This window comes from Callithrix jacchus, chromosome 6 (assembly GCF_049354715.1).
Source record: "Callithrix jacchus isolate 240 chromosome 6, calJac240_pri, whole genome shotgun sequence".
In the NCBI taxonomy this organism is placed as follows: Eukaryota; Metazoa; Chordata; class Mammalia; order Primates; family Cebidae; genus Callithrix; species Callithrix jacchus.
In genome coordinates, this window is record NC_133507.1 from 5611789 (window position 1) to 5637035 (window position 25247).

The 25247-nt window shown below is 41.5% G+C and overlaps 1 protein-coding gene across 1 annotated transcript; it reads right to left on the reverse strand.

Moving 5' to 3' along the window:
• Positions 1–20820: 20820 nt before the first annotated feature.
• On the reverse strand, positions 20821–23195 carry MKRN3 (makorin ring finger protein 3). The gene has a single exon (XM_078329035.1). The coding sequence runs from the start codon at positions 23083–23085 to the stop codon at positions 21562–21564; it is 1524 nt and encodes a 507-aa protein (XP_078185161.1). The 5' UTR covers positions 23086–23195; the 3' UTR covers positions 20821–21561.
• Between the last annotated feature and the right edge of the window lie 2052 nt (positions 23196–25247).

Consider the following 25247-nt stretch of genomic DNA (forward strand, 5'->3'; position numbering starts at 1 on the left):
GGAGATTGGGTATATCTGAAAAGCTCGAAGGTCCAAAGCCCAGAGAAGCAATTAGGTCCCAAATGGATGGGACCATGCTTAGTGACTGTGATCACACATTCCACCTTAAAACTTCAGGGAGTCACCCCATAGATTCATCACACATGTGGAACGGGCAAATGCACCAGTGCAGGAAACCCCCTCGTACCAGGCTGAACCCATCTCAGATTTTAAATTGCTGTTCTGAAAACCCAACCTGGACCCCCAAAGGTTAAGTAAAGAATACTCAGACCCATCTGAAGAGGTCACTGCGGTAACACTTACATGTTTCTGCCTTTTGGGGTCCCTTTTGTGCTGTCTGCTTCTTACTTCATCATGACTTGTACTGGAGTCCTCACAGCTGATCCCTGGCTTAGGGCTCTGTTTCCTTTTGTTTTGGACCGTCTTGACCCTACTAGTCCTGATTGATATCCCTCTGGCATCTTGATAAAATACTGCATATGCCTCAGCCACACTCCTTCAAGCCCTCCCTGAAAGCCCCATGGTGTTTTCTTAGACTAGTGACCCTTCGCCTAATACCATCCTTATTTCTTAGACACCTCTGAGTGCTTAGCCTGGATAAATCAAACTGTATTCTTTCTTTTTTCCTTATGCTGTTTGGTGATTTTGACCCCAGCAGCCAAAGGTCTCTGGGGCACGAAAGCCATAGTCAACTTCTCCCATATTATAGCCAGCCAGAACAATGTGTCTTAATGCCGGACACATCATAGGCACCTCCAGACTTGAGGAACTTTGTCCAGTGTGTGTCCTTGGGGAGGTGGCTTCAACCTTACACAGGTGCCATGAAAATCTAAAGTCCAGCGCACACTTGTTCCTGTACATCTTAGCAATTCCCTGTCTGTGAGCTGCATGGATCTTACTCCAAGCATCAAAGACTCATATAGTCCAGCACCTACCTCAGGAACAAGGAATAATGGGGACTCTTCTACCCACCTCCAGCAATAGCTTCAGTAATAAAGATAAATTTCACCTGGACTCAAAAAGGCCCTGTGTCCCCCTCATTGTCAGAACACTCACCCTCCCTCATAGGGCTCTTAATTACTTCATAGACTAAACTTCCCCCATTCCCACAAGGGTGTGGGAATCCCCAGGGTATGTGTTCATCTGTGGCTCTCCCCACCACCACCTCCCTAACAGCTCCTCTGCTGCTACCTTTTCCTTCCCATTGCTAATGGTAGTTCACCCTTATGAGGATAACTTAATACACACAGCAAAATGTGTAATAGGTGTTATGGGTCCCAACAGAATAACCATTCATACCGAAATCTGCCATTACAATAAGTCTAAGAGGGCTCTTGAGCTGATCCTGGTAGGTGTAGTACTTGGTGTAGAATTGGCTGCCCCTTGAGGGGCTTTGCCTACCGTGAGGCTACCCTAAGAAACAACCCAAACAATGAAAAATCTCACAAGTGATACCAGAAAGGCTCTTCAAAATATACGGCCTTCTTTTAATTCACTAGCCAATAGAGTACTGAACAATCAGTTGGCCTTAGACTACTAGCAAAGATAAGTATGTGTGATCACCAATACCTCCTATTGCACCTGAGCCAACACCTCTGGGGAGACAGAAGTTAATATAAAGGAAATATTTAAACAAGCTGAATGGCTCTACTCTCGGGGTGACCAAGATTATTAGCTCTAATGACATCTGGAATGCAGTGAAGGGTGTCCTGCTCAACCATATTTTGTTCCTCCCCTTCCTGGTTCGCTGGTGATGCTCTTTTTTTACTGCTTTTTGGCCCTGTATTCTTAACCTTTCAGCAAGGAACTGGAAGCAATCATGCGGCAAATGGTAATCACCAAGGGCTCTTGGCAATTAGGGTTGCAGCCTGGTGACAATTAGACCTACCTTAGAATAGTAAAAGTTGTTCTCCTCTAACTTATGAAATGACAGTGTCCATACACAGCAGAAAGTGGTTCTAGAAGATGGACCCCACCCCTCAGCAGCCCTCAAGAATGAGGAGCAAACAGACAGAGGAGGGATTTTGTTTCTAGGACAACCCTGATGAAATAACTGGGAAAGTTCTTTCTTTTTCTTTGAGATGGCATTTCACTCCTGTTACCCAGGCTGGAGTGCAATGGCGCGATCTCGGCTCACCACAACCTCCGCCTCCTGGGTTCAGGCAATTCTCCTGCCTCAGCCTCCTGAGTAGCTGGGATTACAGGCACGCACCACCATGCCCAGCTAATTTTTTGTATTTTTAGTAGAGACGGGGTTTCACCATGTTGACCAGGATAGTCTCAATCTCTTGACCTCGTGATCCACCCACCTCGGCCTCCCAAAGTGCTGGGATTACAGGTGTGAGACACCGCGCCCGGCCCTGAAGTTTCTTTTTCTTACCGAGTTTCTTTAGTCCTTTACTTATAGGCACAATTGCTTAAGAACCCAGTGAATCTGGGATGGTGCCAGAACTTCATGACCACTGACCAGATACCAGAGGTAGGTAAGACCCCCAAAACTACCCAAGCTGCAACAGACAATCCTAGTTGCCTTCAGATCATTAAAATATTATAATGCCAAAATCTGCCCCCGCCAACACACACACAAAATCTCCACTGTTTTATGTACACGGGGTTGGATGAAGATCTATGTTTATAAATTGAGCCTGTGGATCTGGAGTCCCACCCTACACATGCTGACATTCCTCTCCCTCCCTGTTTGCAGTCGTTCAAACCCCCATACCTTCTATTGTTCAGGGAGAAGGTGCATTCAGAGCAAGAGTTCGCCTTCTCCTTTTCTGGCCAGGAATAAAACATACTTCACTTTGTTTCCAACTGGGTGCTCTTTCTTTGTAACTGGTACGAAGCATGGAACGAACCCAAGTCACCAGTGACAAGTTATCTTTAACTATGACTGTCTTAAGACATCTGCCATCCACAATGATTGTTTTACTCTGACTCTTCTCAAAAAGCAGCTTATAACCAGCTACAGTCCAGAACTTACTGCTTCAGAGGGGTTCATGGAAAGGACTCTTGAATACAGGCTTCTTTGGAGATGGTGCCATTGGGCTAGAGAGAAAGCATGCAGGACTCTAATTAAAAGGCGATGTGTACTGAAAAACTGCTACCCCAGGATGAAGCAGAACAGGAGTTAACTGCATGGACTGATTAATAGAGGACTGAATAATTTTTATGGCTTTTCTTGTTTGAAAGATTGTCAGCTATTTTTGTTTAGTTTTTAGAGTCAAGAACATTTTTTCTTTTGAGCTATTTACAGCATTTAGCAACCCAGTCAAGTACACTCTTATAAACGAAATTTGAAGTATTTTTTTCTCTCCAGCTGATTTCTCTAGATTTCAGAAATTATTAATATTCTCAATTTATGGCAATACAGTTATTTACATAAGTTAAGGATATGTTTTCTTTTACAAGAGGTCATATTTGGGGACACTGATTGCTTTACCACAAGGCTTTTATGGGCTCTGTAAGTTAACTTCAGTTTTTCAAAGCATTCTGCTCACATCTGAAAATATGTTTCAGAAAACAGAGAATGCCACTTTCTGACAGTCTCAGGAGCCTCATGTTATTTTGAGACCTCAAGAAGAGAGGAATTCACCCAATTCATATAGGTATCTGCAGGTACAGATACATTCTTGGCTGTGCTTGAAAGCCATTTGAAATTCAGATCAGAGCTACCTTATGAAAATTTCCAGGGAAGCCAATTTATAAGAGCCTACAATAATTCTTACTTCACTTTGTGCAAATAATCAGGTCAAATTAATAAGACTCAAACTTATTTTTTAATTAAATTGGTCCTATGATTTGTCATTGTTAAAAATGGGGACTAAGGAAAGAAAAATTAAATTTCAGAAAAAAATGATCGTACACCTGTTATTGGATTAACCTTTAATTCTTGGGTGGCAATGTGGTCACCCATGGTGTGGAGCTGCGGTGGCCACATTGCCACGCAAGAGTCAAAGGTTAATCCAATTAATAACTGTGCTGCATTCAGTTATTAAAGGTAAACTTTACCATTGGAATTTTCAGATGAATTCAAGTCCTGGGGAGTTGGTTCACTGGATGCATAATGAAAGGCAAACCTAATAGGAAAAAGTGAAATATTCAATCCCTTGGTTATTGTTATGTATAGTCACTAAACTAAAGGTAAGAGTGCTGAGTTGGACTTTAAAGCTAGGTCTGTGTGAGCTCAGATCACCAGCTTCAAGGCTACCAGTAAGGAAAAGAAAATTGGGCCAGGCGCGGTGGCTCACGCCTGTAATCCCAGCACTTTGGGAGGCCGAGGAGGGTGGATCATGAGGTCAAGAGATCGAGACCATCCTGGTCAACATGGTGAAACCCCCTCTCTACTAAAAATACAAAAAATTAGCTGGGCATGGTGGCGCGTGCCTGTAGTCCCAGCTACTCGGGAGGCTGAGGCAGGAGAATTGCCTGAACCCAGGAGGCGGAGGTTGCGGTGAGCCGAGATTGCGCCATTGCACTCCAGCCTGGGTAACAAGAGCGAAACTCTGTCTCAAAAAAAAAAAAAAAATGCCAGGCAACCAAAAAGTATCTCTAAGACCTGTGGTTTCCAAGAAGTATCTCTGAGACCTATGGTTTCCAATGTGGAGAAAGGGCAGAACCATTTTACTCTTGAAACCAGAGGGTCTAATGTGGAGGGATTGTTCCCTTTCGTAGATTAGTATCAGCAGATTCCTGGAGAGCCTTTACTCAAGAGGGTTGTGAAAGAAACTCATTTAGGAGCAATGCCTTTGGTTTTAAATGCTGCAGAACTGGTTCATGCCGGACCCACGGCTCACTATTGAACAACTGCAGATGGGTATAAACAATCCAGACACACAGGAGGTTATTCGTGAGAGAACAGCCAGCCTGGTGGACTGGATAAAAGCCACTGCAAGATCTGTTTATCCTGAGAGGAGGCAGCCGATCAAAGCCGAGTGGAACAGCCCAGATGAAGCAGCTGACATGCCTCATATGCACGTCCTTGGGACTGGCTTGATAATGACAGGAATATTAACCGTACGTTTTGGAAATAAGTTAACTAGTCTGAGTTTGCTTCCAACAGGTTCTGGTTCAAGTGAGCTGGCGTTATGCCAGGGATTCACCATGCTGAAGTGAACATAGTCCCTCTGGGGTCCCTCCAGAGGAAACAGTCAGGGACCACATACTTTTCAGGTCATTATTGTTCTGCTCTAAAGAATAAAAGATAGCTTTTTGAAAGTAGATGTAGTCAATTGAGAATACGTTCTGGGAGGCTTAGGTTTGTTCTCTTGGATTTCCCGTGTGTGTGTGTGTGTGTGTGTGTGTTGTGTGTTTGTGTGTGTAATTATTGTTCTCCAGCAAGCTGAATGCTATCCAGGTACTACATTTTCATTCCTTATCACTATCCCATGATGCCCCTTCTCAGCATGAGGCAGGGAGAGGGATCGACAATGGGGTTTCCCCATGTTGAAGGACTGATAAATAGAAAGGTGGGGGGACTATAACCAGCCCTATTATCCCATAGAACTGATGTTTATGTTTTTTAATAAACATAAAAATTGAGCTTCTCTAGACTTAAAATTTGAAACTTCCATTTGTCCTGCTGACTTCTTTCGTTTGGAAACTCTCTTGCAAGGAACTGAAACTCATCAGACCACTACATCCAGCGAGACACCGGACCCTTCATCCATCATCACTGTTTCCTTTCTCCTCTCAAATTCCTATTTTTCCACTTTTCCCACTCCATAAACTCCTCAGCTTTACTTGACTGGAGAGACACGTTCGACTTTGTCTCCCATTCTCCTCGAGTGCATCCCTTGATCAAAGCCTTCTTCCCTGGCAATACTTGTCTCAGCAATGGGCATTCTGTGTGGTAAACAGCAGTACCTAGACTGAACCCTAGTATTTTGATAACAGTTCTGTTTCTCTGAAGAATCCTGAGAATATATGTTCTGATTCTGGTTCTCTGGAGAATCCTAATATAATCACCATGCCGGGGCCGGGCACGGTGACTCACGCCTGTAATCCCAGCACTTTGGGAGGCCGAGGAGGGTGGATCACGAGGTCAAGAGATCGAGACCATCCTGGTCAACATGGTGAAACCCCGTCTCTACTAAAAATACAAAAATTAGCTGGGCATGGTGGCGCATGCCTGTAATCCCAAATACTCAGGAGGCTGAGGCAGGAGAATTGCCTGAACCCAGGAGGCAGAGGTTGCGGTGAGCCAAGATCTCGCCATTGCACTCCAGCCTGGGTAACGAGCAAAACTCCATCTCAAAAAAGAGACTGAACCACCAGCCCAGCAAGGAAGCAGAGCAAGGAGGGTGCTGTTGTATGAATTTGAGGAACTAGGCATAGTGCTGGCAGTAGAACAAGTCACCCCTTGTTTAGAGGAAAATAAGATAAATGAATAAGACCAGGTGAATCTGGAAGTTCTATTCCCAGCAACTCAGGGCTTCTTCTTGTGTCTGACCCCCCACCTACAATGAACAAAATGTACTTTCCTCCAAGCAGCTTTTTGTAGGCAGATCTTCCCCACAACACCCTCCAGACCAAAAGGGTAGCAGGAAGGAAGGAAGGAAGAAGTCCACTTAAGTATTCTGAAATTAGATAACCCAAGTTCAAATCCTGGCTCCACAACTTTCTCAATGTGGGCTTGACCTTGAGCACTAGAAAGTTAAGTTTCTTAACTAGCACATTGTTCTGAGGGATGTTATCAGAATTAGATTATCCTTATCAGATCATCTGCACATTGCCTACTACATAGTACACTGGAATTTACTGTGTAGTAATTTGGAGGTCATCTGGAATTTAGAGCTTTCGGCCAAGTCATCCTCCTTTTTTTGTCTGCTGTCATACCATGAGAAGTGACTTTTCTCCATTCAATGAGTGTAGGGGTTTAAGCGTGACAATTAGGTCCACCGTGTTCATTCCGTCATCCGACTGTAACAGTATTTTAAAATAAGTGACAGCTGTATATGTTAAAAATATCTGCTAAGTTTGTAGGTTCAAGGATTTCCCCAATTGTTTTGTAGTTGGTTCTTTTTTTTGAGAAGGAGGTTTGTTCTTGTTGCCCAGGCAGGAGTGCAATAACACAATCTCAGCTCACTGCAACCTCCACCTCCAGGGTTCAAGTGATTCTCCTGCCTCAGCCTCCCAAGTAGCTGGGATTACAGGCGTGTGCCACCATGCCCAGCTAATTTTTCATATTTAGTAGAGACGTTTCATTATGTTGGTCATGCTGGTCTTGAACTCCTGACCTTAAGTGATCCACCTGCCTTGGCTTCCCAAAATGCTGGGATTACAGGTGTGAGCTATCACACCTGGCCATTTTGTCATTTTTTTCTTTTATATTCTAAGGCTATGTAATTATGTGGATACAAATTTAAAATCTTTCAAATTTCTTAGTCATTGATTTTTTTTTCATTTTCTCTCCTAATATCTGTGCCTTAAAATTCACTTTGTCAAATATAAGTAAATATAGAAAATCTTTCTTTTGGATTACTTGTGTTTAATTTCCAGTATTGCTTTTTTACTTCTCTTTATCTTGCTTGTTCTGGGTCAATTTTGACTTCTTTTTTTAACCTTCTTACAAATTTATTTTTCACAGATTTTTAGTCACTATTTCAATAATTTTTCAGAAAAACATCTTGTTTACAGAGGTTCAGGAGAATATGGAATATTGAGTATAAAGACATGTGCATCTGATTCACAGAGTTTATCACATGGCAGTATCAGAGAGTCCCAAGCCTGATTAGTGAACCTGTGTCTACATCTGTAGGAGCACTGAGAGCCAGCTCTGGCATCATAGTGATTTAGCAGCAGTGAATCATTGCTGTCTCCTCATATTTACCTTAAACCACTTGGCTTACTGCAACCTAAGCCTTCTGGCTTCAGGCGATTCTCATGCCTCAGCCTCCCAAGGGCTGAGACCACAGGCGTACACCACCATCCCTGGCTAATTTTTGTATTGTATTTTTAGTAGAGATGGGGTTTCAGCCATCTTGGTCAGGCTGGTCTCAAACTCCTGACCTGGAGTGAGCCCCTCGCCTCAGCTTCCCTAAGTGTTGCAATTACAGATGTGAACCACTGCACCCTGCCTAACCTGTTAGAATGAAGGCTGAGATTAACATCCTTGTATTTGAAAGATTTTGTATGTGTAGAATATACCTGTAAGTCACATTTTTAAAATACTAGAATGGCTGGGTCAAGGGGTATGCATATGTGAAGTCATGATTTGATTATCATAAAATGTTCCTTCATGGAAATTATACCAGTTACATCCCTGCAAGCAATGCATGCCTATTTCCCCAGGAGAGTGTGTTTTTAAACATCTGGGTTTATGACAAATTGAGAAGAAACTGAAGCTGCATCCGTTTTAATAGGTATTATTATTAGTCATGCTTGACAACATTTCCCCTCCAAACTACATGCATTTTGTTTTCTGTGAAAGATTTATACCTTTTGTTAATTTCTTTAAGTTACTAGTATTTTATTAGAAGCCTTTATGTATTACAAAAATAAATTCTTGACTCATTTTATGACTTATTTTATAGTTTGATACTTTTTCAGGGTTGTGGGAAGTTGCTCATGTCAAATCATTAGCTCTTCTTAAACTTGTTACATTTGTAAGGCTGAGCAGTTGATGAGGTCCCACCCTGCAGTCAGATGGGAAAACCTATTAACTGTGTGCCACGGATATGTCTAGGAACCTCCCTGAGCTTCAGTGCTCTCAATTACTATAAGGGGTTAATTGTGCCGACCTCTTGGGATGGTTGGAAGAATTAAATGGGATAAAGCATCTTAGAACAGACCCTGGCACACGGTAGACCCTATGCAGTTACTACTGTTACAGTTACTCTCAAACTTTAAAGAGGTTTATAGAATATGTCATTGTAAGTCATTCTTGACTCCAAGACTTTAAAAGATAATCCTTTCCTGGTTTCTTATTTGTTTGAAATTTTGATGTAAGTGGAATTTGTACTGCATTAAAATATGATATTTGGAGCACATAGATTAGTTTTCTCATTGACTCCTGAATTCACCCAACAACTTTTATTGAATAATCCTGTTATTTTTATCTTTATCATAAACTGAATACATATGTCCATTTAGGAACCTTTTTAGTATACATTTTCATTTTAGTAATTCAAGTCCCACTACCTGCTCTTCATATTGCTGGCATATGATACTGTTTGAAAACCTAGTCAAGTTCATGCTTTTCAATTCTAAAACGTTTTGATCCTACTGGCTTCCCCCTGACCCAACTTAACATGTCAACTTTCACAATAGTTTTTTGTTTAGTTATAAAGGACTAGTTTGTACTTGTGGTGTTATCTCTCTCTCACACACACACACACACACACACACACACACACACACACACACTTTCCTCTATGGTTCTTAGCTCATAACTCCCATAGCCATTTTTTTCTTTTGTTGAGATGGAGTCTTGCTCTGTCCACCAGACTGGAGGGCAGTGGCACAATTTTGGCTCACTGCAACCTCCGCCTCCCAGTTCAAGTAATTCTCCTGCCTCAGCCCCCAGAGTAGCTGGGATTACAGGCATGTGCCACCATGCCGGGATAATTTTTTTGTATTTTTAGTAGAGACAGGGTTTCACCATATTGACCAGGCTGGTCTTGAACTCCTGACCTTGTGATCCACCCACCTTGGCCTCCCAAAGAGCTGAGATTACAGATTTGCGCCACTTCACCTGGCCTGTTGCAGACTTTTTAAAAAAGTAATACTGGGTGTGTTAGCCTTCAGGAGCAGCCTTAGGAAACAGAATCTCTCTGACTTCCTGATCTCCTTTCACCTCAAGGCAGGTCTCCAATCTTCCCCCACCTTTCTTTTGTGGATCATAAGATCCTCATTCTGTTAAGGGCCTTACCCCATACCCTGGGAGAAGGAATGCAGATGTCATGAAGCATCCATAAAATCCCCAGAGCACTGGGCTCAAAGCCTTCTGGATAGCTGAATGCCTGGAGGTTCCTGGAGGGTGTGTGGGAGTTCCACCCCATTCCCCCATAGCCTCCTCATATGCATCTCTTCATCTGCCTTCTTTGTAATATCCTTTATAATAAATCAGTAAAGATAAGTGTTTCGATGAGTTCTGTCAGCTGCTTAGCAGATTCATCATATCCAAAGACTGGGTTGTGGGAATGCCAACTGGTTGTGGGACCAGCCCACTGGTCAGAAGTTCCAGAGGCCTGGACTTGTGACTGGTGTCTAGGGAGCAGGGGGAGTTCTTGGGGACTGACCCCTCACCCTGTGGGATTTGACAGCTCAAGGTACACAGCCTTGGAACTGTAGGATGCCCAGCTGGTGTCTGCTGCTTGGTGTGTGGGAAATGACTGCACATTTAGCCACAGACATTTTCTGCATTGATGATTGTTGAGGTGTGAGAATAGAGGAAGGACACAGTTTAAGACTTTTCCCTAAACGGTCCTTTATTAGAAATTTGGTAAATTCATTACAAATTGACACATTAGTGATGTTAAATTTCCCTATAAAGTTATATATATATTTGCATTAGCTTAAGTATTTATGGTTTCCTGAAGGCACTTACACATTTTTAAATTTATTACCAACTTTTATTTATTCCTAAATTTAACATACATGGTTCCTAGGTACTTTATGTTGCCATAACAAAAATGGGCATTTCTTTACATTTTCTATATTATGAAACTTATCCAAATTAATTTTTCTCCTATAATTTACTGATTTTTACTTTTTGAAGTTTTAAAAGAAGTTTCAGATTCTCAACATGCAACATCTCAGATGAATTTAAATCCTTCCTTGAAGGATGTATCGTTTATATGTCTCATTTGTTGGTCTTGCATAAACTTGTAATTGAGGCGGGGTGCGGTGGCCCAAGCCTGTAATCCCAGCACTTTGGGAGGCCGAGGCGGGTGGATCACGAGGTTAAGAGATCGAGACCATCCTGGTCAACATGGTGAAACTCCGTCTCTACTAAAAATACAAAAAATTAGCTGGGCATGGTGGCGCGTGCCTGTAATCCCAGCTACTCAGGAGGTTGAGGCAGGAGAATTGCCTGAACCCAGGAGGCGGAGCTTGCAGTGAGCCGAGATCGCGCCATTGCGCTCCAGCCTGGGTGAAAAGAGCAAAACTCCGTCTCAAAAAAAAAAAAAAAAAATGTAATTGATACATCAAAATAAAGACTAACAGTGAAGAAAGGAGAGAAAAATATAATTGTTTTTGCCTGATCAAAATAGATTATATAATTATTTTTGACTAAAGAAATACAATGCTGAAATATTTTTATTCTTACTAATATTTTCTTGAAATTTTGCATCATTCTTAAATTTGATCATTAGTTTGCATGTATTTGTGAATGTGCATTTGTGTGTGTTCACTGCCTTAGTTACACTCTGATACAAAGTTTTGTATCATTCATAACTCAACAAGTCAGTGACCCGTTTTAAACATCTGGACTGTGTTACATAGCACGTTAGTGATTCATTCTTTAAACGTTTTATGAGAATCTCTAGTTCTTAAGTTAAAATTGCGATAACCATTTTATTGATTTTATGTTAACTAGTAGGTTACATTGTCATGTTTTATAGCCGATGTTTGATAAATTATAAATGCCTAGAAAATTATCCGTTTCTTTTAGTTTTGCAATTAATCCCTATCTGGTTGAGCGATTTCTTATGTTTGTTTGACAGAATATCTGCTGTCAGTTCCTCCTATTGAATGCAAGTGTGTATGTAATTTTGTTTTCATTGTTTCTTATTTTCCTCACTGATTTAGTGGTTTATCTATTTTATGAACTGTTTTCAAAGCCTCAGACTTTATATGTAATATTTTAATTTTCCTATATTAATTTTTGCTTTCATCTTTTCCTTAGTTATGTGTTTTTGTGTGTTCATTTCTCAAAAATTTAGATTTGGATAATATACATATATGCATATGTTTATGCCTTAAATAGCTGTATTATATACACCAAAGCAAATTGATTGCAAATTTATTTTTATTGGGAGATATATGAAGTTGCTTATATGATTTTTCCTTTGGTATGTTAAGATAAAGTATTTTTCATGTTATACCATCTTTGTTTTCCTGGAATATAATCCACTACTTCCTAAAGTCTTGTTTTTTAACTGTGCTATTTTTCACTTTCTAATATTTCATATTTTTTGCATCAATATTCATAAATGAGATAGAGCTCTAGCTATTTTTGTATTATACTATGTTGGTACTGTGGTCTGAATGTGTCCCCCAAGAGCAGGTGTTGGAAACTTAATCCACAGTATAACAGTGTTGGAAGGTAAGGCCTAATGGGAAATGTTGAGGCAATGAGTGCTCTACCCTCATGAATGGATTAATACTAATTATAAAAGGGCTTGAAGTTTTGAGTTCAAGCTCTTGCTCTTTCTCAGTCACTCTCATTGCCCTTTTGCCATGGGATGGTGCAACAAGAAGGCCTTCACCAGATACTGGCCCCTTGATCTTAGATTTCCCAGCCTCCATAACAATGAGCCAATAAACTTCTGTTCATTGTAAATTACCCAGTTTCAGGCACAGAGGGGCCCCAATTTAGGATGGTTTAACTTATGATTACTCAACTTTACAATGGGTATATCAGGACATAACCCCAAGGTAACTCAGTGAGCATCCAGACTTACAATGTTTTGACTTATGATTTTTTTTGTCTTTATCATGGGTTCATAGGGACATTAAATGCACTTTCAACTACGCTATTTTCTATTTACGATGTATTTATTGGGACACAGCCCCATCGTAAGTCATGTAGTATGTGTATTATGTTACAGCAGCACAAAATGAACTAGAACTGGCAATACTTTGATACCGATGTGCTGTACCATTCGTAAGTTATATAGGTGTACCTTCATTTTGTTTTATGAAATGGTGCTTCTCTTAGTCTGTTTGTGTTGCTATAAAGAAATGCCTAAGGATGGGTAATTTATTTAAAATAGAGGTTTCTTTGGCTCATGGTTCTGGAGACTGTACAAGCAGCATGGCACCAACACCTGCTTCTGGAGAGGACATTGGGGAACTTCCACTCACACCAGAAAGGGAAGGATAGTAGGAATCACATGGCAAGAGAGAAAGCAAGAGAGAAAAAGAGGAAATGTCAAGGTCTTTTCAACAACCAGTTCTCTAGAGAACTCAGAGTAAGAACTCACTCACTCCTGCAAGAATGGCGCCTTGCCATTCATGAGGGATCTACCCCAATATTCCCAGCACCTTCCACCAGGCCCCACCTCCAACACTGGTTATCAAATTTCAATATAAAACTTGGTGGGGCCAGAGATACCATTTCCAAACCATGGCCCCCTAAAACTCATGTTCTTCTCACATTGCCAGATAAAATCATCCTATCACCAAAGTCTTAACCTGGTCCAGCATAACTCAAAAGTCCAAAGTCCAAAGTCTCATCTGAGACTCCAGGCAAGTTCTTTACAGCTGTGAACCTGTAAAATAAAAAATAAAATATTTACTTCCAAGATACAAATGTGGTACAGGCATTGGTAGACATTCTCATTCCAAAAGGGAGAAATCAACCTAAAGAAAGAGGTAACACTCCCCACATTAAGTCTAGAACTCAGAAGTGCAGCCATGAGAACTTAAAGCTCCAAAATGTTCTTCTCTGACTCCATGTCCCACATCTTGGGCACAATGGTATGAGGTGTGGGCTCCCAAAGCCTTGGGAAGTCCTGTCTCCTGGCTTTCTGTGTGAAGCCCATGTGGCTCTTGTCATGTATTGGAGTCCAATGCATCTGGCTTTTCCATGCTGAGAGTGCATGCTTCTGATGACTCTAGAATTCTGGGGTCTGGAGGATGGCAACCCTACTCCCACAGTTCCACTAGGCAGTGCCTAGTGGGGACACTTTGTGGGGGCTCCAACCCACAAAGAGCCTCAGCCAATCTCACACTGTGCGCCTGTAGTCTTACCACCCTATGGAAGGCCCAAACACGACAGCTTACACCCTCTGAAGCAGTTGTCTAAGCAGCAGCTTGAGCCCTTTGAGCTTCAGCTGCAGTCAGAGCAGCCAGAATGTAGGAAGCAGCTTCCCAAGATTGCACAGGGCAGCAGCACTCTGGGCCTGGCCCAGACGCCTCTGTCCTCCTAGGCCTGTGGACCTGTAGCAGGAGGAGTAAACTCAGAGTTCTGAAATGACTTTGGGCTTCTTTCACATCATCCTATTAGCAACTGGTTCTTTCATCTGTGCTAATCTTTCTGGAGAGCAGTTGTTCAGCTGCCCCCCTCAGATTTCCTCTCCTGAAAAATGCTCTTTTTTTTTTTTTGAGGCGGAGTTTCGCTCGTTAACCAGGCTGGAGTGCAATGGCGTGATCTCGGCTCACCGCAACCTCAGCCTCCTGGGTTCAGGCAATTCTCCTGCCTCAGCCTCCTGAGTAGCTGGGATTACAGGCACGCACCACCATGCCCAGCTAATTTTTTGTATTTTTAGTAGAGACGGGGTTTCACCATGTTGACCAGGATGGTCTCGATCTCTTGACCTCGTGATCCACCCGCCTCAGCCTCCCAAAGTGCTGGGATTACAGGCGTGAGCCACCGCGCCTGGCCCAAAATGCTCTTTCTTTCTCTAACTCATGACCAGGCTTGAGTTTTCCAAATTTTTATGCTCGGTATCCCTTTTAGCCATAAGTTCCAACATTAAGTCCTGCCTTTGCTCGTCTCTGTCAGTCATTGCATGCAGCCACACCACTTCTTGAATGCTTTGCTGCTCAGAAATTTCTCTTTCCAGATACTCTAGGTCATCACTCTTAAGTTCAGCTTTCTACAAACTGCTAGGATCTATATACAACGCAGCTAAATTATTTGCTATGGTTTAACTTTGCTTCAGTTCCCGGTAAGTTCCTCATTCCCATCTGAGACTTCCTCAGCATGCCCTCTCCTGTCTGTATTTCTATCAGCATTTCGGTCACAACCAGTCTCTAAGAAGTTCCAAGCTTTCCCTTCATGTCTCCTTCTGAGCCCTCTAGACTCTTCCATCCTCTGCTCATTATCCACTTCCAAAGCTGCTTCCAAATTTATAGAAGCAATATTCTGCTCCTCAGTACCAATTTTCTGTTTTGGTCCATTTTTTGTTGCTATAAATGAATATGTAAAACCAAATAATGTATTTTTTTTTAAAAGAAGCTTACTTGGCTTATGGTTCTGGAGACTTAAAAAAAGCATGGCACTGGTCAAGCATGGTGGTTCACACCTGTAATCTCAGTACTGTGGGAGGCCGAGTCAGGTGGATCACCTGAGGTCAGGAGATCAAGACCAGCCTGATCAACATGGTGAAACCCTGTCTCTACTAAGAATGTAAAAATTGACTGGGAGTGGTGGGCACCAGTAATCTCAGCTACTTGGGAAGCTGAGGCAAGAGCATTGCTTGAACCCGGAAGGCAGAGGTTTCAGTGAGCCAAGATTGTGCCATTATACTCTAGGCTGGGTAACAAGAGCAAAAACCCACCTCAAAAAAAAAAAAAAAAAAAAAAAAAAAGCATGGCACCAATATTGCTTCCGTTGAGGACCGCAGGAAGCTTCCACTCATGGAAGGGGAAGAGAAGATATGGAAGAGGAGGCAAAAGGGTTGCCAGGCTTTCTTAGTTTTTAGAGACGGGGTCTCACTCTGCAGCCCAGGCTGCTGTGCAGTGGTGCAATCATTGCTTACTGCAGCCTGGGCCTCCTGGGTTCAATCAATCCTCCGTCCTCAGCATTCTCATTAGCGAGGACTATAGGCATGCACTGGTTAATCAAATCTGGTTAATTGTTTCTACTTTTTTGTAGAGATGGGGTCTCACTATGTTGTCCAGGCTGGTTCAAACTCCTGGCCTCAAGCAATCCTTATGCCTCTGCCTCCCAAACTGTTAGGATTACAGGCATGAGCCACTGTACCCAGCCTAGGCTCTTTCCAACAACCAGTTCTAATGGGAATTCAGAGTAAGAATTCACTCACTTCTGTGAGAATAGCAGCAAGCCCATTCATGAAGGATCTGCTCCCATTACTCAAACACCTCCTACCGGGCCCCACCTCCAACCCCGTGGATCAAATTTCCACATGAGACTTGCTGGGGCTAAACAAACCATATCCAAACCATAACAGTTCTGTATACTGAATGTCTGTGTAGCTCCAAAATGTATATGTTAAAAATCTAATCTCTAATGTAATGGTATTAGGAGATGGGACCTTTGGAAGGTGACGAAGTCATGATGCTGGAGGCCTCATACATGGGATTGGTGTCCTTAATAAAAGAGGCTCCAATTTGCCAGCTCACATGCTATGCATAGCTTTGTGTCTAAGGCCCCGCAACTGTGATTCCTTCATTGTTTATGTTGTACTGTACTCTTGATTAATGTGCATACAACTTTCATTATTAACATGTTTTACATGGCACTGCTTCAAGCACGTCTCCACTGAAAAACAGAGTACCCATTAAAAAGAAAGCAAATATATTTATGTCATTATTTATAGTTTTAATAAATTTTACTGTACATTAAAACATCACAATTAAAGGTTGGTAGTTCCTTCCACTATGTGAGGACACTGTGAGAAGAGGGTCATCTATGAACCAGGAACTGACTCTCACCAGGCACCAAATTGCCAGTGCCATCCTCTTAAACTTCTCAGCCTCCTGAACTGTGAGAAATAAATTTATGTTGCTTTTAAGCCACCTAGTTTATGATATTTTTAAATAGTAGCTCAAATGGACTAAAAAATGGTTTATACAGCATTGCAATCTATTTTACTTAAATAAGTGAAGTAAATTTCAGGGGCATAAAGTCTTCTGTACTATTTCTTTTTGTGTGGAGTGGGGAGTAGGCGCATTTTAGTCAAGTTTATTTTTTTGTTGTTGTAATAGGTTCATTTAGCTATGTCCTCTGGATTACGTCTGAAAAATTATATTGAAACTGTTAAATTTTGTTTCGTATTCTCAAGTACATTTCCCTCAGCTATAACCAGAATTTATTTCTCATTTCTTTAGTACCTTTTTAGCTCTAATTACCTCTGATTAACATTTCCTATTTGGTTTAATTGCACTTTATCCTTTCTTTTTTAAGTTAGTGGTTTATTTTTACCAAAAAAAAATCAGCCTTTACATTTTCATTCTCTGCTCAACAAATACTGAGTTTGACATTTCCTAATTCCTCCTGCTCACCTTAGTTGTGTTTGTATGTGTTTGTGTACGTGTGTGTGTGTTCATTTTGTGGTCTTTTCAAACCTTAGGTTTGAATACCTAGTTATTTAGGCTAATTGTTTTTAGACAATATATGTTAGTATTTAAAATCAGGATTTATACTGAGTACAGATCTAGAAATATCCTGTATATTATGGCATTTATAATTTTTTGTTGTCATATTATATTCTGCTAAATGATTTTGAATTCACTCCTACATCAAATTATTTATGAGAGAGAAAAGAAGTTTCAGGTGGGAGTAGCTTTTCTTATATTGACCCCAGAGAATGTCGCCTGTCCTTTAATATCTAGATCTAATTGACAGTTTCACTGTAATCTATATTATTATTTTTGTCAGTGTTCCATTAATACTGAAAAATGTGATATATATTTTCATGGCAAAAATTCTGACATGAATGTACTTATTTGCACTAGTACTGGGTTATTTCCCATATATCCCTTTTGCCGGCCCCACCCTAACTGTCTCCCACGCTAAAGTTATAGTCTAGCATTAGCGGTGGCAACAGAAACCATGCTTCCAAGACGTTTAGAAAACTAAAACGAAAGAGCGCGTATGGACTCAAAATGTTTCCCTGCCAGTGAAATTTAATGAATTGATTTAGTGACACGTGAGCCGTGAGACAAACGATTTCCGTGTCTTTTCAAAGGGGAGGAATGACTAGCTAAATTCTCCTTAGTATTGATTTAGTGACACGTGAGCCGTGAGACAAATGATTTCCGTGTCTTTTCAAAGGGGAGGAACGACTAGCGAAATTCTCCTTAGTATATTTGCCAGCGTGGATACGCATTCAATGGAGACACGTGAAATGTAAACAAACCTGACTTGCTTCAGGCTTTTGTAGTTGTAGCTGAAAGGATGCCATTTTTGTGGACCCTCGGGCTGAGTCCCGGCGTCCTTCTGGGGGTGGGGACCAGCACACACTGAATCACTCACAGAGCAGAACTTTTGTGTGGAAAGGGTTCTTTGTTCCCAACTGCAGCCGGGGAGTGGGCAGATGTCTTTATTGGAAAGCCTTTGGTGACACTTCACGCAGACCTGGGAGCCTAATGCCTCTATTGTTTAACATTGTTTTCAATAAGCTGATGAGGGAACAAGGAATCCCATATATTCTAAAAAGGTCACCTTGTTATTTTCCTCACCTAGGAATCTGCCAAAAATATATTTTTGTTAAATAATTGAATAGCACGTATATAGTTTCAACTGAATAACTTTTGCTGAAAAAATATTTTGTCTTTTTGAAATTATGAATGTGAGGGTAATATATCCCTTGCTTGCCAAAATAATCATAAAATGATAATGTTAAATTAATTCAAGTTCCAAAGATTCTCAAAAAGAAAATCTTGGTGATTAATTCTTGTGCAATCACCTTTTCCTGTCCAAACATATGCACAAATCTCACTTCTATGTATGTCACTTAAAAAAACAACCTATGTTTCAAGCTTTTGGTCCACACTACATTTGATCCTCAACAATCCTGCAAAAGTAGGTGGAACTGTACCCATTTCTCATATGAAGAAACTGAAGCACAGAAAATTTAAGTAACTTGTTTAGACTGTGAAACTGAATGGCTGGTAAGAAGCAGAGTCAGTGTTCTAACTATCCTTTGTCTGTCTCCCGAGCCACTTGATTTTCTACTAACCATCGTCCTACTATACATCCCGAACTTTGTGATTATCTGGTTCAACATACTATTTCAATAAAAACATATTTCACAGTGCAGGACAGTGTACATTTGGAGAAACTTTCCACAGCTTTCTGGGCTCAGCCTAAAAACACGTCTCTGAAAGCTCTGCCACTACCGGGGCTCGTTTTTTGACACTCTGGTGTTGGCACAGTCTGGGAGTACATCTGGTCTCGTCCTTTGGTTGTTTAGTTCATCCAATATCTCTCTCCTGCATGACTCAGACGTTTGGATTTTATTCGGAATCTGTCACTCACCTTGCATGCCAGTGATGGTCAGGCATCAAGAGGGTGTCCTGATTGATGCCAGTATGTGCTGAATGACTCACCACCTGGCCCAGGATTCTTTGGGTAAGAGGGATCAAGAGGAAAGGAATATGGCAAAAGGTCCAGGCAAACAGGCTGACGTACTCACTAGGAGAACTAGGAGTCATGTAAGAAGGGAGAGGCAATGTAAAATTATAGGAGGTCCAGGAGAATTGCCTGAACCCAGGAGGCGGAGGTTGCAGTCAGCCGAGATCACGCCATTGCACTCCAGTCTGGGTAACAACAGCGAATCTCCGTCTCAAAAAAAAAAAAAAAAAAAATTATAGGAGGCTGAGACACACTCTGAAGCAGAAACCTAAAATCACTGAGCTGGCAGCCTTTAGATAGAAGCCCCATGGGTCCCACATTCTGAGGGAGCTTATTTATGTCCATCTTTGTCCCACTCGGCTGAACCATCCATACTTAAAGGCTGTACTTGCGTCTCCAGCAGCTGCATTCAGCTGGTCCACCTGCTCCTAGCGGACATGGTAAGTGCAAGTGCTCTGGACATACACTATTTGAGTTCCAGTCTTCGCTCCACTAATTTACAGCTATGGGTCATAAATTCTATGGACAAAACCTTTAAATTCTCTACTATTTACCTCATCAGGATAATAAGAAAAATTGTAGCAAGTACCACATTCTGACAAATTCATCCTTTTGCATGCAAATACATGGTATAAACTTTGTAAATGTGCCATCTTTGCTGGACAGGCAGGACAGTGTGAATAACCTGGGACTCAAGACTCACACTCCCAGTGTATTTTTCAGCTACTTCAGCCAGGATAAGTGCATGTGCAGTTGATGCATACACAAGTTCATTAGGTATCATGAAAATGCTGTCATTCTCTTTTCACATTCATTTTTTCTTTGCTTGTATGGTTTCCCAAAAGGTGTATTAAAATTGTCCCCTAAAAGTCTGGATTTAGGATCTTCTATTTTTATCCACATCTGATATAATGTTATTAAATGTATACAAAATTTGAGTTCCTGTGAATTATAATTTAATGTTTATGTATCATTCCTTTTTATCTCCAGCAAAGTGCTTATCCTTACTATACACTTTGGTTTTTCCCCATCCCACTACTTGGCATGTTTCTGTGTTTTTGCATTGTGTATATTTTAAACAAGATGTTTCACTTTGTTCGTAATGAAGTCTCACAGCCTTTGACTTTCAGTCTTTAAACTGCTTTCATTTAATCTAATTAAGTTGTACTGATACGTAGTGCTTTCTATATTATTTTACCCCATTCTTTAATTCTCACTGGTTTTAGTATTTTTGTTCTATTTTCCCTTTTATAATCTTGTTTCTTTTATGTTGAAATCTTTTGTCAAAAGCCCCTTGTTGGGAAAGTCTAGAGACTTTGTATATGGAATACAAAGCACTGTGCCTCTGAGCCTAGGATTTGCTGTTACAAAGAATAAATGAGAAGGTGGCTAAACTGCATAGGAACACCATTTAAATATTTATGGAGTGAGCTATGAATGCCATTGTAAGAATTACCAACATCATGCTTTGTAAGTCCTCTAAGATGTGCATCTGTTACATCTGGCCAGACCCACTTGAACAGTCCTTTTCATTACATGTTAATTACTGGCTTCTGTGCCTGGGACAGAAAGATTATTCAGACAACTCACATTCACACAACAGCCAATCCTGTTAGGCTTTGACCTTCAGCTTTTGGGTCTGTATTTACTTTATTACATAAACATAAATATTATATTGTGATGTATATTCTTTTATATATTTTTCAAATACATAACTTATACATATATATGCATATATATTATATATATATCATTCTTAAATATAAATTTCCAAATATAAATTATTTCGCGTCAAGCTAAACAGGATAAAAACATGTAAACATATACACTTGGTTTTGGTCAAGTAAAACACAAAGTCACAAGTTCATCATAGTTTAACAAGTGCACTTGAAAGGGAAGAAGGGAAAGAACAGACTGTAAACAAACAGATGAGCAGCTGCAAGGCCCTGCAAGGGTCCATTTGTTAAGGCTATTATAGCAGAAAGCTACTAGTTCAATTAAAACTTCTCCTTTCACTCTGCCATATTTACTCTTGAGAGTCTTCAAAATACGTGTGGAAATTCAGTAAACACTAAACTAGAACTGAGTTAATCCTGTTGAAAACAGAGATGACGAAAAAGCCATAAGCTGACATTAATATTAATTTCACCAAAATAGTAACTTTATGGACTTACTTTTTAACACAGATAATCACCATAGTCCTAGGAGAAAAGATACTCAGAATAGACAAGAAAACAGAAACACTGCCTCAACAGCCCCTGAAAGCAATAGGAGTGTCAACATAGGGAAAACAGGCATTAGAAGATGACAGAACCTCAGGAGACTAGACCACATGCCACAGCACGATGCTACAGATTCAAATTGAAATATTCTTCCAGCTCATAATGAAGCAAGTCCCACTGCTCCTCAGAGAAGGGGAACTCATCTCTCAGTGAAAGAAACTGCTTAAACAACAGACTGGCCAGCCGAAGCACGACAAGCTCCTTCTTACTGCTTTTATAGAGCGCGTTGCCCTCTCCCATTCGCACAGGCTCCACAAGTTGATGCCAGTATGCACTGAATGACCCACCACCCGGCCCAGGAGGCTCATCTCCCCAGCCCTCAGGGTATTCATGCTTGTAAAAGCATGTGTCTCCAAATGGGCAGTTACCCCTGCCTTCCGCAAAATACCTGCAGGCCTTGTTGCTCATTGCCTCTTTGTATTGCTGAATAAGTTTCTGCTTCTCTTCCTCCTCCTCCACCCAGAACTCACTGGGAATGACCAAGTCGGAGGTGACCCTGCACTGTGGACAAGACTTGATGATCCTGTTATCAAACTGTCTGGCACTTCTCCACCTGCGGATACACCTAATACAGAAGGTATGGTTGCAATTGGAAAGAATGCCAAATCGGCGGTCATTGGGGTTGGCTTTCTCATAGACAACCTCCATGCAGATGCCACACACCTTGTCCATACCACGCTGCACAGCAAACGAGAGTTCCATATCTTTCTCGTGTGCTTCAATGCAGGCCCTTATATGGTCTTCCCTTTGGGCAGCATCCATGGGGTGCAAGGCCTGCAGCCCACACATGTCGCATATGTCTCCATGGAGGTACATACAGCTCTCCCCACGAAAGCAAACTCCCCTGGAAGCATAATAGCAAAACCGCTCACCCCTGCCCACAGCCATCTGCTTCCTCTCAGTCTCTGAGCTCTGTAGAGGAGCCTCAGGAGCAGATGCAACCCGGCGGCCCCGGTAGGGCTGCCCTGGAACAAACTCAATGGCATCCGCCCAGCTTTCTACACCTGCTTCTCCAGCAGCTCCACGGTCTGCATTGTCTCTCTCGGCTTCAAAGAAACCCCTTTCAGCAGCCGAGCCAATCACAGGCAAGGACTGCGAGGATGCAGCCGGGGGGGCTTCCGCCACTTCCTGAGTCGGGGGCTCGATGTGCGCAGCCGTGCTAGGGCCTCCACTTGCAGAGGCCCCAGACGGCGAAACGCGGCCCTCGGTGGCCATCTTCCGACAAGAAAGGTCGTGGGAATAGCGACAGTTCTCCCCCTCCTTGCACTGCCCATGTATATAATACCTGCAGGCGATCTGCTTTGTCCAAATGCCACTGCTTCGGCTTGGCAAGGGGCTGGGCCAGGCTCCTCCTCCGGAGGCTGGGGCAGGCCTCAGGCCTCCCGTGCGGAGGTGGGCAGGGACTGGAGCTACAGGGAAGGGGGCCCAGCCCACGGCCACATGTGGCAGTGCTGAATCTGGAGCAGCAGATTCCCCGGAGGGCTCACACGCGGGAAGGTCGGGCCCAGACACACCCTCCCCTGCTGCCTCAGCACCTGCCTGGGCCCCGGCTGCCTCGTGGGCTTCTGAGGGAGCTGCAGGCTCTTCCATGGCAGCTTCTTCACCCCGAAATGGTGCCAGAACGTCTCCGGTATTTTTTCTTTAAGGGCTTGAGGCCCGGAGCCGCGGCCACGATCGAGACTTCTCTGGGGGAAGTGTGCACCTCTTTTCCTTCCCCCCTGCTCTTGGCTCCCTGTGACTCTGTGTTCCTACCTACTTCCGGGCACAGGCAGCATGGCGGACACTTCCTGTCGGGGCAACCTACGTGCGCTGCCTGATTTTTGCGGCAATTTTCCAATCTGACATCTCATCTGACATCTTTTTTGTTCACGCAGGCAGGGACCGACCCGGCCCCTTTTGTCTGCCTTCCGCCTCTTGTTTCGCTGTGTTTCGGCAGCCCCTAATTCCCTCCTCACACCATTTCCTCAAGAGAATGAGGTTTTCATGTAATCTCTTCTAGTTTCAGTCATGCACGCTTTCATTGTATTTCCGCGTCTGTCTGCCTTAAATTATAGCTCTGTAGATTCTGAAACATTTCATACGTGAGTTATATAAATTCCTTTTGGATTCATTCCGTCTCACGTCTGTGGGTTTTTTCTTTTAATGCCCTGCCTGTCACTGCGGGAAACTTTTTTCGATTTGTTCTATTGACAAGGCGTCGTTTCGTTTGGTCTTTGTTTTCTGGGATTTCTGAGGGCTTACGTTGGATCCGCTTTTCACCAGCAAGTCATTAGCAGAGAGCACGTCTGATCCGAGGCGAAGTGAGCACCTTTCAGATGTCTGTCTTTATTGTGATTACTATGGTCATTTTCCCACTGTGAAGAAGCCTGGGACTTCAACCAGTCCTGATGCTGGCTTAATAAGGCACTGTCCCCTGCATGACCCAGGCTTTTGTTTTCTCTGCTGGTATATTCATGGCAGCCCTTTGTTTCCCTTCCTTTCTTTCAGCCCCATCTGTGCTGTGTTGTGGCAGGACAGCCTTTTATAACATATCCTGTGCCATATTATCCACAAGAGAATGGTTTTTAATTTCCATGTATGAGCGTTTTGTCATTTTTGCAGATACATGTTAGTACATTAATCATTTTTGTATCCCTGCTTTGCTGAGAGTACTTATTATGACTGCATACTGAATTCAGTCATGAGTTTTATAGATTTTTTTGAGATAATCTTGCTTTTCCCTTTATTCTCTTAATGTGATTATTTGCAGCTACGAATTTCAAATATTTAACCAATTCGTTTCAATAATAAGCCCTCTGTTTCGTGATATATCATATATTATTGGATTTTTTTTCTGAGGAAATTTTGCTGCTTACATTTATAAAAATATTCAGATAATTTTATAAAACATAAAATTATCATCTGAATATTTATAATCACCTAAATCAACAAATTAAATTATAATTAAGTAGCTAAAAGCAAAGAAGGCAGAATGAAGCAACTAATAAAGGCAAGAAAAGCAATGAAGAAAAACAAATATGAAATAAGGGAAGTAAATTAAGTAAAATCCTTTAAATGCTTATTGAAGCCAGATAATTTCCAGTGAAACTTATCAAGGAAAAATGAAAAAGGCTCAAATACCCAAGATCAGAAATCTCAAATATGTTATCACTACATTAATAACAGACATTAAAATCATTAGAGAATATCAAGGACAAAGTGAGGACATTAAACTTGAAAATTAACATGACGTATTCATATTGCTGGAAACATCTGTTAGCAAAATGACAGGAGCAGAAGTAAATCTGAATATGGATCTGTTAAATTACATTTGTGATTTAGATAATTATCTAAATAAAGTTTTCTAAAACTTTCCCTCTCAAATAACATGTCTGTATTTGTTGGTTACAAGTCATGGCTAGTGTAATAGCAAAGGAATAAAAGATTTTATAACTGGAAAAAAATTACTGATTAAATGCAACAGAAAATTGAGAATAATTTGCAGGTAAGCTATTAGATTTAATGTGTACATTTAGCAAGAACACTGGACAGGAGTACAGAATATGAAAATCATTTTTCTCTATCATCAATAACATTTGAAGTAAACATTTAAAATTAATAATATTCATAACAACATCAAAAGTTAACTAACCTAGGAATTAAATTAATTAAGGTTGTACAATAAAACTAAAAACATTTTAACTTTTCACTTCAGAAGACCTAAATAAATTGTGGGATACTTCATAGTTCAGGCAGTAGAAGGCTCGATGTTT

Coding starts and splice junctions, on each gene's coding strand:
- MKRN3 (XM_078329035.1), bottom strand. CDS start 23,085: ATGGAAGAGCCTGCAGCTCCCTCAGAAGCCCACGAGGCAGCCGGGGCC.